Genomic DNA, 17,335 nt, shown 5'->3' with positions numbered 1-17,335 from the left:
TAATTATTTAATTTATAAAACTAACAAAATTTTAAAAATATTAAAATTGACACACATAAGAATTCAGGATAGCTTGGTGCTACTCGGCCTCAAATATCGAGTCTGGAACCCATAAATATATACTCTGTCCTATTAAATAATTAAATATTAATTATTACAACACAAACAAAATTATGAAAAGTATTGAAATTAACACACATAAGAATTCAGGATAGCTTGGTGCTACTGGGACTCAAATATCAAGCCTGGAACCCATAGATATATACTCTGTCCAATTAAATAATTAAATATTAATTATTATAACACGAACAAAATTATGAATAATATTAAAATTGACACACATAAGAATTAAGAAAAGCTTGGGGCTACTCGGCCTCAAATATCGAGCGTGGAACTCATAGATATATATATGCTGTCCAATTAAAAATTAATTATTTAATTTATAAAATTAACAAAATTCTAAATATATTGAAATTGACACACATAAGAATTCAGGATAGTTTGGTGCTACTGGACCTCAAATATCAAACCTGGAACCCATAGATATATACTCTGTCCAATTAAATAATTAAATATTAATTATTATACAGAAACAAAATTATGAATAATATTGAAATTGACACAAATAGGAATTAAGGAAAGCTTGGGGCTACTAGGCTTCAAATATCGAGCGTGGAACTCATAGATATATATGTTGTCCAATTAAAAATTAATTATTTAATTTATAAAACTAACAAAATTTTAAAAATATTAAAATTGACACACATAAGAATTCAGGATAGCTTGGTGCTACTCGGCCTCAAATATCGAGTCTGGAACCCATAAATATATACTCTGTCCTATTAAATAATTAAATATTAATTATTACAACACAAACAAAATTATGAAAAGTATTGAAATTAACACACATAAGAATTCAGGATAGCTTGGTGCTACTGGGACTCAAATATCGAGCCTGGAACCCATAGATATATACTCTGTCCAATTAAATAATTAAATATTAATTATTATAATACAAACACACAATTAATATTGTTTAATATACAGTAGATGACATGGACGTGGCGCCTGTGCATCCTGGACCTTTCTCGGATGAGATATTAATGTTACAGGACGATCATAGGTCCGCCTACGTATGGGCGGGAGAGCTAGTGGGGCAGACTCTCCGCGCCAGGAGAGTGGATGGCGTGTGGGACTTTATGAGGGGCAGAGATTTTCATCCCCGTGTAGTCCAGCGCCTGCTTGATACGGGCTTCCATAGGATTTTTCAGATTGCGCGGCTGCAGCTCGACTGGTCTCTGATCACGGCCTTGATAGAGCACTGGCGACTAGAGACGCACACTTTCCACCTGCCCATTGGCGAGGCCACCATCACGCTTTAGGATGTTCAGGTTTTATATGGGTTGCTTGCTGATGGACTGGCCATTGTACTGCCTCAGTATATGAGATCTATGTCGCGTGCCCAGTATTTGGACTTGCTGCAGCAGTTCACTGGTTTCAGGCCACAGGGTAAGGCTGCAACTTCAGGGGGTAGTCGCATTTCTGTGACAGCTATTAGACAGCATTTTGAGGTATTGCACCCCGACATCACCGGCGAGACAGATGATCTACATATTTACCGGTACACGAGGTTGGTGCTGCTCCTTCTTTTTGGGGGTGTCTTGTTCCCAAATACTTCGGGAAATCTAGTGAGTATGCAATTTCTACATCATCTTCAGTAGCTAGATGAGTTACCCTAGTACAGTTGGGGTGTTGTTGTTCTCACTTACCTGTATATGAGTATGTGTCGGGCAAGCATGGGCACCTAGAACGACGTATGTGATTTTCTGCCGCTTCTACAGGTGACAACATATTCGAATACTCTGTTCATTACTTCCAATTCTATATAGTCAAAATGACTCTTAAACTTTACGTCAACCTTGTATGTTAGGTTTGGGCATGGGAGCGGTTCCTGCCGTTGCATCCACCTCTACCACCATTACCTCCGGATGTAGCACCTCCGTTTCTCCCTCTAGCTAGGAGGTGGGTTCTCCGGTATGGAAATTACTGAGCCATTAATGCTCATCATAATCTCCCCCTTGTTAGGGATGTGTTGGATATGCTAGAGGCCGCAAAGGTAAATATGTACCTAAACTTACTTGTTATAAATTCACTTGTGTTGCGCATACTCACTTTTATGTTATTATTTGATAGTTCATCTGGACGCTATACATCGACGACTTGATAGCTGGCCTGCTCGATTATTGCTCAGCCGACCGACTGATTTGGAGCACTTTCGTCCCGCTGATGTGCCTCGATGTTGTGGAGCATCATGCTATAGAGCGGGTACTTCTCCAGTTTGGCCGTCCGCAGACTATACTGATGGGACTAGGGGTGGGCGTTCGGTATTTCGGTTCGGTATTTAAGAATTTCGGTTCAGTATTTCGGTATTCGGTTTATCAATTGTGTATACCAAATACCATACCAAAATATTTCGGTACGGTTCAGTATTTCTTATTTTGGTTCGGTACGGTTTCGGTACGGTTTCGGTTTAACAATCAATGAATATCAATGAAATAATCAATATTTTGGTGCACTGTTTTCCGATATATAACAGTGCACAACTGCACATGGCTGATCTGAATCTGATGGCACATGCACAATTGAATAAGTGAAAAGCAAAAGCTGAACAAGACAACAACTTCTTTACAAGCAAAAACTGCACATTACACAACTTAACACTTAACACAGTACATAATTGAATCTGTACACAACTACACAACACATTACACAACTTAACACTTAACACAATACACATCCAAACCATCTGAACAGCATCTGCAAGCATGAACTAAGATGCAGCAGCAGAGAAACAAGTGATTGGAATTGTGGCCAAGTGTATCAGGAACACAACAAATCCAATAGGCAATGGTGCCAAAAGAGGGACATGTGAATCCCTAGCACCAAGACACTGCATCACCATGTAGAACACTGCCCTTGTCAACGACAGTTTCCTTGCCAAGAACAACCCAAAGGTCACTGCTGGATTTATGTGTCCTCCAGAAATGCCAGCAGTACAGTAGACAAGGGCAAAGATCATGCCCCCAAAAGCCCAAGCAATGCCTTGAATACCAACAGTGGAGAATTTGGACTCAGACTTTGAAACACCCATCACTGTTAAGATAGAGATGTAAAGGAAGAGGAAAGTGGCCATGAACTCAGCAATTCCTGCACGATAGAATGACCAAGACGTCAATTCTCCTGCCTCAAACAGTGGCGCTGGTGGTGGCTCCGTATAATCCTTGTCACTCTGTGCTGCCGTCCCAATCGCTTGCCTCTCTGAATATTTGTTTGCTCCTAATCTTACATCTTCTTCTTTGTTCTCCATGTTTGTTTTCTCAATTTACAAGAAAATTTACTCAACTTGAGGAAGGATTTATGTTTGCCTGTTGATGGGCAGTAACACAATATTGAGTCCATTAGCCCGCCGATTAACATATAGTCATATATCAGTCTGAATAAAGTTGAAGATTCCACCAAGTCTAAAGAAGATTTTAACAAAATAGAAAGAGAAAACAAAATCTTTTTGTAATCACCTTAGTACAGTTTCTATCCAGTTAATATGATCTATCCAAAATTAATTAGAGTACTATGTCCATTGCTAAAGAACAGAGAGCAGCAGCAGCAGAAATTAGTACAGTTTCTATCCAGTTAGCTCTAGTAAGATACAATTACTACAGTTTGTGCAACGGGCTACATAAATTAATCATTTTCCTGTATCAGTTACTTCAATCAATATCAATACACAACTGCCAACGGTTACTGCTAAAGAAATTTCACGAAACTACTATCTTCATTCCCTGTTCTACTGCTATACCTTATATGATTCTCATATGTCAACCTACTTTATACCTAATCAAACAATTGATCTAAAAAAATGAGTTTCGAATATAAAATTAATCTTTGCTAAAGAGCATCGCTAGAAATCTTCATCAAATTCATTTCCATCGCTAGAAAGTAGAAATCGCTAGAAAGTAGAAACATACCTTTGAAAATTGAAACTATCGCAAGTTCGCAACAGCAGCATCTTCGTTTGCCCGGAATTTGTGAGGAGTGAGGACTGAGGAGTGAGGAGTCGGAGCTCGGAACCTTGGTAAATTCTTTACGATTAGCAACCTTGGTAAAAATCCAACAAATCCCATCACAACAAAACTGATCGCTGTACGAGTAGCAACCTTGGTAAATTCTTTACGATCAGGCTTGTGACATCTTTTGACGAGCCTAACGCTGTCTTTGGCGAAATCTCTAAGAGGATCGAACACAGAATCGAGAGCGTCCATTTGAATTAGATCTGATCTGAATCAGGGTTTCTCACTTTCTCTTTTGTATCTGAATTGGACAAATGACCTTTAGAGTTTAGGCTTGGGCTTGGGCGTTTGGGGCTGGGGCGGGCGATGGTTTGGGTGTTTGGGGCTGGGGCGATGGGCTGGCCTCTGGGTGTTTGGGGCTGGGGCGATGGGCTGGGCAGTAATAATTAAGAAAATATCTTTTAAAAATCAGATTTTCGGTATTTCGGTATACCGAAATTTCAGAATTTTAATACCGAAGACCGTACCGAAATACCGAAATTGCAATACCGAATTGGACCGAAATACCGGAAAAAACCGAAACCGAAATACCGAATTAATTCGGTTCGGTTCAGAATTCGGTTTTTCGGATTTTATGCCCACCCCTAGATGGGACCTATATAAGAGGCTTTACATTATTAGTGGGATGATCGTTCGAGGGTGGACAACGCATTTGTAGCATAGCTAGAGGCGCAAGTCCATACTTGGGACCAGCGAGATGACCTGATTCCGCCCCCACCTTCATAGATCCAGGCAGCGACTATTCAGATGTATATGTCCTGGTATCGCGGCGTTACCCGACTGATGATCGAGAACCCTGTTCATCAAGTTGGCGGTCGGTACAGACCATACTCTGGGAGCACGAGGCACTGGTATATATTTTTTGGAACCCATACTTATAACTGTGATATAGCGTTCTGTAATTAATGTTTTAAACGTTGTGCATGCTATTGGTCATCATTTATTCTACCAGTTAGGACTGCAGATGCAGCAGTATGTCGACAATCCTGCAGTCACTGAGTATGGCCGACAGGTGATAGAGCTGGCTCTCCGTACACTACAACGAACCAGAAAGGGCGAGAGGTTAGATCATGCTGCTGATTATGTGGTGCCAGAGCTCCACCATTGGGTTAGGCCTGTCGCATGCCCGAGGGGACGGGCACGAGCTAGGGCTGCCCCATGAGGCAGGAGTGCCCCACGGGGTCATGGGAGACGACGAGGAGGTGGTCCCCAGCAAGGGGACGTTGAGGCACCTGATGAGTATCTTGGAGATGATCATCCGGGTTACATCCCTCAGCAAGACGAGCCTTCCAGCAGCATGCTGTCGTACAACCTTCAGCTGGAGCTGCCAGCATCGCAGGTGACCCTGTTAGATCCATTGTTGATCATGGGCACGAGCTTTATAGCAAATGTAGAGCAGTTCTTTTCAGGCCTATCTACCGCAGCTGAGGATCGGCCGACCCGAGACGTGGATGGTGGGCGCAGGTTGAGTTTTGGCTCATCGTCGGCGGTTGCGGCGGATCTATCACAGGCGCAGGTATTTTTGTATTACTATTAAATTTTAATTTGTTTTTTTTTCCTCAATGATTTTCCATAAATTAATTTTTAATTTTCTTATTAAGGATTCATCCCAGCCCATCACGGAGTCCACTTTATGTGATGCTGAGTACAAAATAGATGCTTATATTCAGGAGTCCGACGAGACCATGGTTAGAAAATATTTTTGACTTAACACGTACATTACTAATATACATTTTCATATACTAAGCTTACTAATTATTTTGTAGGTTGCTGACGGACTGACGACCCCTTCTACTGATCCTGCCAGCCCTACTGGCGATCATACTGCAGCGCATCCTCATATAAAGAGGCGACGTGATGAGGATGATCCTAATAGTGTACCCGGGCGACAGGGAATGCGCCTCAGGCCAGCGGCTGCATTAAAGCACACAGGCTGTGGGACACATTGATTTTTTTTTGTATTTTATGTAAATAATAACAAGAATTTATTTTAACAACAATTTTATTTTAACACAATTTGAACAACAATTTTATTTTAACACTACAACACAAACACAAACATAGCAAACCTAACATAACTTAAATTCAGTACAACTAATGAAAACGCATGACACGTGAAACATAAAGATACACTACTATGATCAACACGTACATGTCATTGTTTAGTCACGACCGCCTAGTATTCTCTGCTCCAACCACTTAAAATTTGTCTTCTATCTTATTTTCTTCTTCTTCCACCTCCTTGAGTTTCTCCTTCAACTCCGCAAATTCTCGTTTGTATTGTCGTTCATATTCCTACTGCTTCAAACACAAACAATGAAGATGCTGCAACTTTTCTTTGTAGTATTCCTGCTGACAGGGTTCATCAATTCATACCTCAAAATTGCAAATAGGTTCGTCGGGAACCCTATAAAACTTGTTCATACACGCCCAATAGCGGCGTCCAGCTTCTTCCCAACAGTCGTGCATCATGCATTTTTTGCCGCACTCGCACCTTGGGACATAAAGGGGTTCAGACATTTGTTAAAGCGTAAAGAAAAACCTTGCTTTTATGGAAATATTTGCTATTAGTTATTGTTAAGCACATAAAATAACTAGAATGCGCCCGTTATTTATAGGCAAGACAACACACAAAACGTAGTATTATACCGCGCTATACATATTCAATTTTTCTGAAACGAAATAGCTTTTGCGCAGTTGGGTCAGCTTTTCAGACCAACAAGACAACACATAAAACGTAGTATTGTACCGCGCTATACATATTGATTTTTATGAAATGAAGTAGCTTTTTCGCAGTCGGTCAGCTTTTCATACCGACAAGACAACACACAAAATGTAGTATTGTACTGCGCTATACATATTTAATTTTTCTGGAACGAAACAACTTTTGCGCAGTCGGTCAGCTTTTCAGACTGACATGACAACACACAAAATGTAGTATTGTATCGCGCTATATATATTCAATTTTTCTGAAACGAAACAGCAATGTCTTGATTTATCCTTTATTATCTTTTATTTCATGTATGTTGCTTTAGTTATGGTTGTTGTGCTTTTATCTCTTCGAATATTATGTTATGAAATTTCAATCTTCAGATTGGTCTTCTTTACTAAAACCAATAAGTAGAGTGTTAGAACTACCATATCATCATCCCAATTCAAAAGGTCATGTTAAAAAATAAGATGTAACAAGACTGTGGAACATAATTTTATTTGATAGATATTGCAACATAAACAAGTACAAACACTTATTACAAAAAAATATTACTAAAACAAAACACTAGGTGTATCCTTGATAGTTAGGTACATTCGACGAACTTGCACCAGGAGCTGGATTACCACCGCCACCCACACCAGCTGAAGGACATTTATGACCGTCGTGTCCTATTTGCGAGCATATGCCATATTTACGCGCATAAACGGTATCACAAACATCCATTTGGTTCCGTATACGCGTTCTCTTTTGCACTTGCAGCTTGCACAAATAGTCCTTGTTATACAACATTTTAAATGGTTCCGGCGACCAATAATGCTCAGCACCCAATGGCTGCAACTGCCTATTATATGTGTTTATGTATGCATCAACATTGTATTGCCTATCAACATAGTTGGTTTCCCCTAAAGCAATTTGTTGAAAGAACTTCATGGCATGTGCGCACGGCATGTGGTAGATGATCCATTTCCCATATAAACACAACCTGTTGGCTTCATTCACGATGTGTAGATTATTCCTTCGGTGTCCACGGATAGTGGTGCGAACTTCAAAAACACCCCAATCGTGATCGTACTATAAATATGAATGCCAATATGCTTGCCTCCTGTATTTCTCAAATCTTCGCATCGGTATTGGCATAAATTAAACACCCTTGTCCATCAATTCCGATGTAGCTCTATGCCTTTCAACAACCTTCTCCGCAATATGTTTGAATGTCATCCGGACCATGGAAGTGACAGGCAATCCACGTGCAGACTTTAATAAGCCGTTGAATGACTCCGACACATTTGTAGTCAGGGCTCCGCATCATCTGCCACCATCAACATGCAATGTCCACTTGTGAAGCTCATGTCATATCAGCCAAGTATAGGCTCGTAGATCTAACTGCCGGATCGCTTCCATGCGCCTCGTGAATTTGCACTACCGGTGCTCAGTTGCAGTTATCCACATTAAATCATGCAAGGCCTTGTCGTGATATTTCTTCTGGAAATTGGCCTTCAGGTGCCTGACATAGTAACAGTGGTATGCATAGGGTTCTTGCCATTCAAGCAAATGCCATACAGAACTTAAAATACCACAATACCGATCAGATATTAGACAAAATACCTGAACGCTGTTTGACAACGTGCTGCTTCAAGTGGTTCAAAAAAAACGTCCATGTCTCTTTGCTTTCATTGGCATAAATGGAAAAAGCTAGTGGAAATATTTGTCCGTTGGCATCTACTGCAACTGCGATCAAAAGCTTAATATCATACTTTCCATATACATGAGTACCGTCTATGGAAATTGCCAGACGACAATGCACAAAACCATCAATTGCTGGTTTAAATGACCAGAACACATAGTTGAAAATAATTTTGGTCTTCCCGGACTCCGCTCATGCCTCCATTCAACAATAGTCCCTGGGTTAAAGTGTTTCAGTGCGGCATGTACCTGGGTAGAGATAAAAATGACTTATCCCGGTCACCATAAATAATTTCAAAAGCATGTTTGCTCCCGAGATATGCCTTTCTTTTGGTTATAGTACACCATATTCTTGGTGGACGGCTGCAATACACTCTTTGATCTTGAACCTAATGGGCACTTCCAACTATGGAATCAAGACAAGAGAAATCAATTCTACATCCAAGTTAAAGTGATTCTCATTGAATGTGTCCATTTCACATTTGTGGGTGCTAATATATTTACCCACTTTCCACAAGCCTGATTTCTTCTTGCTCGCACGCAACATCCAATTACAACCCATAAAGTCTCACCGACATACAACCTTGTATACCTTCGGAGTTGACTCCCTTACCGTCATCTCACGACACTCTCTTATGCTGTAGATTTTTACAGCCCTGATTAGGCGAGCTTTATTAGGAAAATACATGCCCTTTGCCAGTACCGTTGGTCTAGACTCATCCCACATTGCTGATCGAAATTCATCAGCATCCCTTGTAAGGGCATCCACATCCGGCATACTTGGCAAATTATCAAGGTAGAGAATATTCTGCTCATGAAACGGCACGTGAGACTCGTACACTCTTGGTCTAATGGGAGGTGGAGGAGCATGATCCCTCATCAGTTCAGGTTCGACATTCACTTCCTCCTCATCATCACCCTCATCAAGGAAGGGTGTGTCATCTCCAAACTCATCGGTATTGTTTTCATAATCACTATCTTTGATAGATTTTAAATATTCTTGTCTTATTTTGATGACCTAACAAACTTACTGTTAAGAACTAGAAAAGGAACCTGACCTACTTGGACCACTGCAAGCTTTAACGGATTCTAGCTAAAGGTGAACTGCTACAGCTTTAGGAGCTAGGAACCCACACAAGGACATGATACTCTTGTGGTTTCCTCATAACAATTGGACATAGCTGAAAATGAAGTGACTGACGGTACTATTTCTACCGCACTGCACTGTCTCCAGCGCCTACTAATTCTCTAACCAAATAAAGTACTCACATCATTTCAAGTGATGTGGTCAAGCTGTACCTACAATGAGTTTTATACAAAACATCACTTGAAGGTTTCTGTTTCTTATTCAAGCTTCTTGCATAAACAGAGAAATCAATCCTCACAAGCTTGAAGAACAAGGTTGAACGCAACTACGAACCAGTTCCTAAAAGATAGCTTATTGTTGTCCTAGTTGAGTTGTAACTTTGTTATTGTACTTATTGTATCTTCTAAACTGCTTACCTAGAAGTGTTTGATTAGGCCCTCTTGTAAATCCTTAAACTCCTTGAGTTTATGTTGTGACTAGATTTAGTCATAAGGAAAAGTCTTTGTAATTGTAAAGTTACAAAGTGGCTTGTAGTGAGAGTATCACAAGTTAGAAAAATCCTTTGTAACTAGGAAGTCACAAAGTGGTTTGTGGTAAGAGTACCACAAGTTAGTTGAGTAAATCCTTTGCAATAGAAGTCGTTGCAAAGTGGCTTGAAATTTTGTTCTTTACAAGTTAGTGAAGTTAAAAGCCTACAGGTGTAGGTCGTAGTTTTTTGATCCCCTTGTGTGGGATTTTTTCACTTAAAAAATCCTATGCCTTATTTACGTACTGTTTTATTAGCATTCTCAGCAGAATCTTGTAGAGGACCAGGTACTCTACAGTTTGGTGGACTCATACAAACTAACAATTGGTATCAGAGCAAGTTTCTCCTATTAGGCTAACACCTTGGAAGGATCCTCATGGCGGCTCCACCAAATTTTGAAGAAGGTCAATCCATATACTGACCCCCCCCCCCAAGTTTAATGGACAATGCTATTGGTGGTGGAAAGCTAGAATGCATGATTTTATCATGGCTGAGGATTGTGAGCTATGAGATATCATTTGTTATGGTCCTTATGTTCCAACCAAGGTACTAGAGGAATTTCCATTTTCAATGGCAAAAACCAGCAAAGAATACACTGAAGCAGACAAGAAAACTGTGGAGAAGAATTTTCGTGCCAAAAAAATTCTAGTATGTGGAATGGGACCTAAAGAGTACAATAGAATCTCCACCTGTGACACTACCAAGGAGATATGGGAAGCTTTGCAAACAGCTCATGAAGGAACTACACAAGTAAAATAGTTTGAAGATGAACCTGATACAGGTGATAGTTCCATGATGGCAGTTGAAGGCGAGGAGATTGGATATGATTCATCTTTTATTTTGATGGCTCAATCAGATGATGATGAAGGCAATGGCAACAAAGAGGTAAATTTCAGGGATGTTAAGAGAAATCTGAAATCCTATTCTCCAAAAAAACTCATGTCTTTAGCTGATGTATTAATCACTTCCTTTCATAGTCTTGTAGAGGATAGGGATTCTTTGATCTTAGAATTAGGATAATCTGAACAAACTAGAGACGACTTAGTGGCTGTAGTTACTGACCATAAGAAAACCATTGAAATCCTCAGAAAAGAAAAGAGTGATCTGTTGGCAGAAATTGCAGACCAAAGGGAAACAATAGTGAAACCATGGACTAAGTCAAAACCTGAAAGTTCTGAAAAGGGAAAGGAGATAGCAAGTGGGGAACACATTAGTCTTGAAAATGAGGTGAAAGCTATGAGATTTAGGATGTGTGCTGAAATTGAGAAAAACGAGCTTCTCCAAACTAATATGGAAAGAGTAAAGAAAGATCTTGAAAAGTCCCTAAAGTGGACCTGGTCCTCAGAAGCTACCACTTCCTTGCTTACTAATGATTGTGAAAAAAGGTAGGGAGCAGGGTTCCAAAGGGAGAAAACTTCTCACAACCCTCACAGTAAGTAAGTCACTGTCTCTGATAACTGGCCTTGTACCCGATGTGGGAACACTAGGCGCTTCAAAGAAGGTGTCCAGGCCAAGAATCAATCAGTTCAGAAAGACAAAGTGATTACTGAAACAGTGACTACAAAAGAGGGACGTTCCACTCACAAAAATGCACATTATCTACATGGACTAAGAGAACTCTTATTCATCCTCTTGCTTACTACAAGGGACCCAAACTTGTTTGGGTTCCTAAAACTAACTCATAATCTCTTATGCAGGGAACAGTGAAAGGAAGCGGTCAACAATGGTTCATGGATAGTGGGTGTTCAAAACATATGACTGGGAACACCACAGACTTTCTTTCACTAAAAGCCCTGCAAGGAGGGAGTGTATCCTTTGGCAATGGTAAAAAGGGGTACATTCTTGGAGTTGGAAAAGTTGGAAAGCCACTCATCATTCTATTGAAAATGTGTGCTATGTCAATGGGCTTAAGTACAGTCTCCTGAGTGTTTCTCAAATCTGTGATAAAGGAAATAAGGTGGAATTCTTGTCCAAAATATGTACAGTCACTGACCTTGTGACCGGTGAAATAGTACTGGTGGCCAAAAGATACAAGAACATCTATGTTGCTGATTTCAAATCCTTACAGAGTGGTGATTTGAGTTATCTGAAAGCTGTTGATAATGATGTTGAACTATGGCACGGAGGACTGGGCCATGCAAGCTTTTCCCTTCTGAACAAACTAATTTAGAAGGACCTGGTCCATGGTCTGCCTATGTCACAATTCAAGATGCAAAAAGTCTGTGATGCCTGTGCTAGAGGAAAACATGTGAAGTCCTCTTTTAAGTCTAAAAGAGATGTGAGCACCTCAAAGCCACTAGAGCTTCTGCATATGGATCTGTGTGGACCTATGAGAGTGCAAAACAGAGGAGGAAAAAGATACATTTTTGTAATCATGGATGACTATTCCAGATTCGCATGGACTCTGTTTCTCAGAACAAAAGTTGAAACTATTGAAGTATTTGTGACCTTTGTGAAGAAAATCTAGGTGAAGATGGAGTCTAGAGTTGTATGCATTAGATCAGATCATGGTTCAGAACTTGACAATGTCAAATTTGAAGAATTCTGTAATGAAAATGGCATCACTCACAACTTCTCAGCTCCCAGAACTCCCCAGCAAAATGGAGTAGTAGAAAGGAAGAACAGAACTTTGGAAGAAATGGCAAGAACAATGCTGATTGACAGTGAAATTGTAAAGAACTTCTGGGCTGAAGTTGTTAACACTGCCTGCTACTTAGTGAACAGGTACATGATCAGATCACTTCTGAACAAAACCCCATATGAATTGTTGAATGGAAGAAAATCAAAGCTAACTCACCTAAGAACATTTGGATACAAATGTTATGTTCTCAACAATGGAAAGGACCAGCTTGGTAAATTCGATGCCAAGAGTGACGAAGGAATATTTCTGGGCTACTCTTCTCAAAGCAAAACTTACAAGATATATAACAAGCGAACTCAATGTATTGAGGAAAATGTCCATATTATTTTTGATGAATCTTATCCATCATTTGAGAAGAGTGCTGAGGAAGATCAAGATGGAGAACTCTCACTAGTTCTTGGTGAAGTCATTAACATGACAAACAGAAAGGCAGATATGATGGGTCAAGTAAAGGAGCCAAATGAAGACAACGCTGCCTCGTCATCAACAGAACCAAACACTTCAGTTACAACCACTGAAGCTGAAGAAAGAGTGGTTGATGCAGTTCAGGGAACTCCACTAGCACCTGAGAGAAGGATAGAGGAAAATCAGCCAAACATACCTTTCTCTTTTCAGAATGAACCTCAGGCGTCTAACTGGAGACACCAAAGCTCTCATCCAATAGATGACATTATCACTCCTCTAGATTCCGGAGTACAAACCATGTCAAGAGCCAGAAATTCACTAGCCTTCTCAGCCTTTCTCTCCCAGATAGATCCCAAAAATATCAAGGAAGCCTTGAAAGATGCAGATTGGATTACAACCATGAAAGACGAGCTGCATCAGTTTGAGAGAAACAATGTGTGGCACCTGGTACCTAGACCCCCAGATCGAACCATTATAGGAACTGTGTGGGTATTCAAAAACAAGCTCGACGGACATGGAATTACCACAAGGAACAAGGCCAGGCTAGTGGTCTAAGGCTATAATCAGGAGGAAGGGATTGACTATGATGAAACATTTGCTCCAGTGGCTTGCATGGAAGCCATTAGAATTCTAATGGCTTTTGCATCTCATATGGATTTCACCTTGTTCCAAATGTATGTCAAGAGTGCATTTTTGAATGGACTCCTTAAGGAAGAAGTCTATGTGAAGCAACCCCCAGGGTTTGAATGTCATGAGCACCCTGAATATGTGTTTAAATTGGACAAAGATCTGTACGGGCTAAAGTAGGCTCCTCGAGCTTGGTATGAAAAACTGTCAAAGTTCCTCTTGGAAAATGGTTTTAAGAGAGGAAAAATTGACAATACTCTTTTCTTAAAGAAACGAGGAAGGAACCTACTCATTGTTCAGGTTTATGTTGATGATATCATTTTTGGAGCAACAGCCGACTCTCTGTGTGAAGAATTTGCAAAACTCACGGGAAGTGAATTTGAAATGAGCATGATGGGGGAACTAAACTTCTTCTTGGGTATTCAAGTAAAACAGTCCCCAAAGGGTATATCCATTTGTCAGCAAAAATACATCAAAGAGCTCTTGAAGAGGTTTGACATGGAAGCATCAAAGGTGATAGACTCTCCCATTGTAACTGCCACCCGACTGGACATGGATGAAACTGGATCTCTTATGAATCAAACCATGTACAGAGGCATTATTGGGTCTCTCCTCTATCTTACTGCTAGTTGACCTGATATTGTTTTTAGCGTGTGGCTGTGTGCAAGGTTTCAATCAAATCCCAAGGAATCTCACTTGAAGGCTGCCAAAAGAATACTGAGATATCTCAAAGGAACACAAGACCTGGTGCTGTATTATCCATCAAGTGATAGTTTTAATCTGATTGGGTATGATGATGCAGACTATGCAGGTTATCTTGTGGACATGAAAAACACTTCTGGAATGGCTCACTTCTTAGGTTCATGTCTTATCTCTTGGGGTACAAGGAAGCAAAATTTAGTGGCTCTTTCAATAGCTGAAGCTGAATATGTAGCTGCAACATCCTGTTGTGCTCATCTTCTATTAGGGGTGTTCATTGTTCGGTTGGGATCAGTTTTTCCCTAAAAAGAAACCAAACCAAGTAAGTCGTTTTTTCAAATATTAGAACCAAACCAAACCAATTAAGTTGGTTTTTCTCGATTCGGTTTATGTCGGTTTTTCAATTTTTTCGGTTATTTTTCGATTTTTTCTTAAAAATATAAGACATACACTACCAAACACATATTCCGGCGATCACATTTTCAAATCAATTGCCCTTTGAGAAATCTATTATTTACCAAAATATATTGATGATAATTGAATCAAATAGTGATGAATAATTTAAGGACTCAATTAAAAATATGTTATTTTTAACACGAAATGGATTCTTACACTAAACAAAAGAAAACTACCAATCAAACTAGAATGTAAAGGTAAAGAACTATATTAAAAGTGCAAACTATTAACATTTACCATAATTTTTTTGAAACTTTTTATAACAATATACATATATACAGGTGTAATAATAAATTTAAAATAGCTACTCCTATAGTCGGTTTGGTTTGGTTTTTTTTTCCGATTAAAACCAAAACAAAACCAAACCAAACGAAATTTGATCGGTTTTTAAAATTCAAAACCAAAACCAAACCAAACCAAAAGTATCGATTTTTTTGATCGGTTTGGTTTGATTTTCGATTTGGTTCGATTTTTTGGGTTTTTATGAACACTCCTAGCTTCTATGGATCAAGCAGCAACTGGAGGACTTTGGGGTACTCACTAAGAGTGTGCCCCTTCTATGTGACAATACCAGTGCAGTCAACATGGCCAAGAATCCAGTTCAACACAAAAGGACAAAACATATTGATGAGACATCATTTTCTGAGAGATAATGTGGAGAAAGGGTTGATATGTATGAAGTTCTGCAGCACAGAAGATCAAATTGCAGACATTTTCACCAAGGCGCTAAGTAGGGAACAATTTGAAAGAAACAGAGTGAAGCTGGGGCTGTTGAAGCCAAATTGAGAACCTGATTCCTCTTTAGCTGGCTTTTACCCTTAAGAAATAACTGGCTTAAAGTGTTTTCTGGCCATGTCTAACTCACTTCAATACCGTTGCAGTTAAACACACATGATGAGCATAGAGGCGATAGATGCAGTGCATGAATGATAAAAGAGGATTGATTCTTTTCAAAAAAAAAAGAAAATCAAGAACCTGGTTCTTGTACCAAAGGTTAGTAGCTCTGTGCATCCTTTAATACATGTCTTAAAAAGGGTATAAAATACAACTGCCATGTCATCAACTTTTCAGATCCTGCTGTCACGTCTCTTCATTTCAATATGTTCCATCTCCCTCTGAAACATTGCAATTCTCCATGTCCAACCGCCGTTTCAGAACCGGTGCCTATTCCTCTCTCTTCATAATTATCCTCTCCTTTTAAAAATCCTCTCTTTTGCTCTTCTTAACCATAAGTCTTACACTAGAATCACCCAAAAAGGAGGATTGTCACACCACTTCGTTCAATGGTTGAGACGACTTTCGATCTCCTTGCCTCAGTTGTAACTACCATTGATCAATCTATGGAACCTTCCATTCTCACTGAGCCTTCCTCACCCTCTATTACTCCTGCTACTACAGTCACACCTTCCCCAGTTTCCCAATCTTTTCCTAGTTCAGAAACCCTTGAAACTACTGCTCCGTTCTCCCCATCGTCTGATGTTGCCACCAGTCAAACCCTAAGTGGAGAACACGGTTAAAATCCTGAGGTCACAAAGGGTTTTGCCATTATTGCCACCGATTCCATGGTTGTGGAGCACTAGTTGAGAAAGAGAAAAATATTGTAACCGTGTTTGTGGTATCCACTGATGGTGTATTGCATGAGATTACATCTCAGAAATACGAGACATAAAGTGTGGAGGAAGAAGGGGCCATTGTAGCTGTTGAAGGGGATGCAGTAGCAGATACTACTGGGGCATCACATGAGGAACCTGATCCCTCTCTGGAGGACCCAGATCAGGGCTCTCATCCCCAGGACAGTGTTGTTCCTGCATTCGATGCTGTGCCCCTAGAAATTCAAGCACCTGAAATGAGATCCAGTGATGAAGAAGACCTAGATAATGTGGCTTTTGATGCATTCATAAGTAAGCGGAGGGTTGTGTCCACCCCTGAGTCTGAAATCAAACGACCTACTACCAGGCTTAAAGTTAAAGTTGCCTATGATTCTGCTCTTCAAAAGAGCAAGAAGAATAGTAAGAAGAAAAGAAGAAAGTTGGTGAAAGACGGTGTACTTGTAAGTGATGAGGCGATCCCAGTAGTCGAAGTGGAAGAGGGAACCCCAGAGGAACCTGGTTCACTTGTTAGGTGGTCTTCAAAAAAGGCAAAGCCTATTTCAATAGAGAAAGGGTCAACATCTAGGTCTAAGATGAAAGAGGAAGTGAGTGAGTTTTCCATGTCTGATGAGGATGTCCTAGTCAAATCCAAGGGAAAAGGCAAAGTCAGTGGAGAGAAATCCGGGAAACGCAAGTCTGAATCTTTTGAAGAACCTGGTTCTGTGAAGAAAATGAGAAGTGAAGTCAGCCTTGGCTCTGAGCGCCTGAGGCATCAAAAAGTT

At 40.1% G+C, this 17,335-nt stretch overlaps 2 protein-coding genes across 2 annotated transcripts; one reads left to right on the top strand and one right to left on the bottom strand.

The window, feature by feature from the left end:
- Positions 1-2,830: 2,830 nt before the first annotated feature.
- Positions 2,831-3,367, bottom strand: LOC107828602 (aquaporin PIP1-1-like). The gene has a single exon (XM_016655949.2). The coding sequence runs from the start codon at positions 3,365-3,367 to the stop codon at positions 2,831-2,833; it is 537 nt and encodes a 178-aa protein (XP_016511435.1).
- A 1,133-nt stretch (positions 3,368-4,500) lies between these two features.
- On the top strand, positions 4,501-6,076 carry LOC142182198 (uncharacterized). The gene is made up of 3 exons (XM_075256242.1): positions 4,501-5,643; positions 5,729-5,815; positions 5,894-6,076. The coding sequence occupies exons 1-3, from the start codon at positions 5,425-5,427 to the stop codon at positions 6,074-6,076; spliced, it is 489 nt and encodes a 162-aa protein (XP_075112343.1). The 5' UTR covers positions 4,501-5,424.
- Positions 6,077-17,335: the final 11,259 nt, after the last annotated feature.

The sequence above is a fragment of the Nicotiana tabacum genome, chromosome 6 (genome assembly GCF_000715075.1).
Source record: "Nicotiana tabacum cultivar K326 chromosome 6, ASM71507v2, whole genome shotgun sequence".
In the NCBI taxonomy this organism is placed as follows: Eukaryota; Viridiplantae; Streptophyta; class Magnoliopsida; order Solanales; family Solanaceae; genus Nicotiana; species Nicotiana tabacum.
The sequence above is the reverse complement of the archived record's forward strand: the minus strand, read 5'-3'. Positions and strand labels throughout refer to the sequence as shown.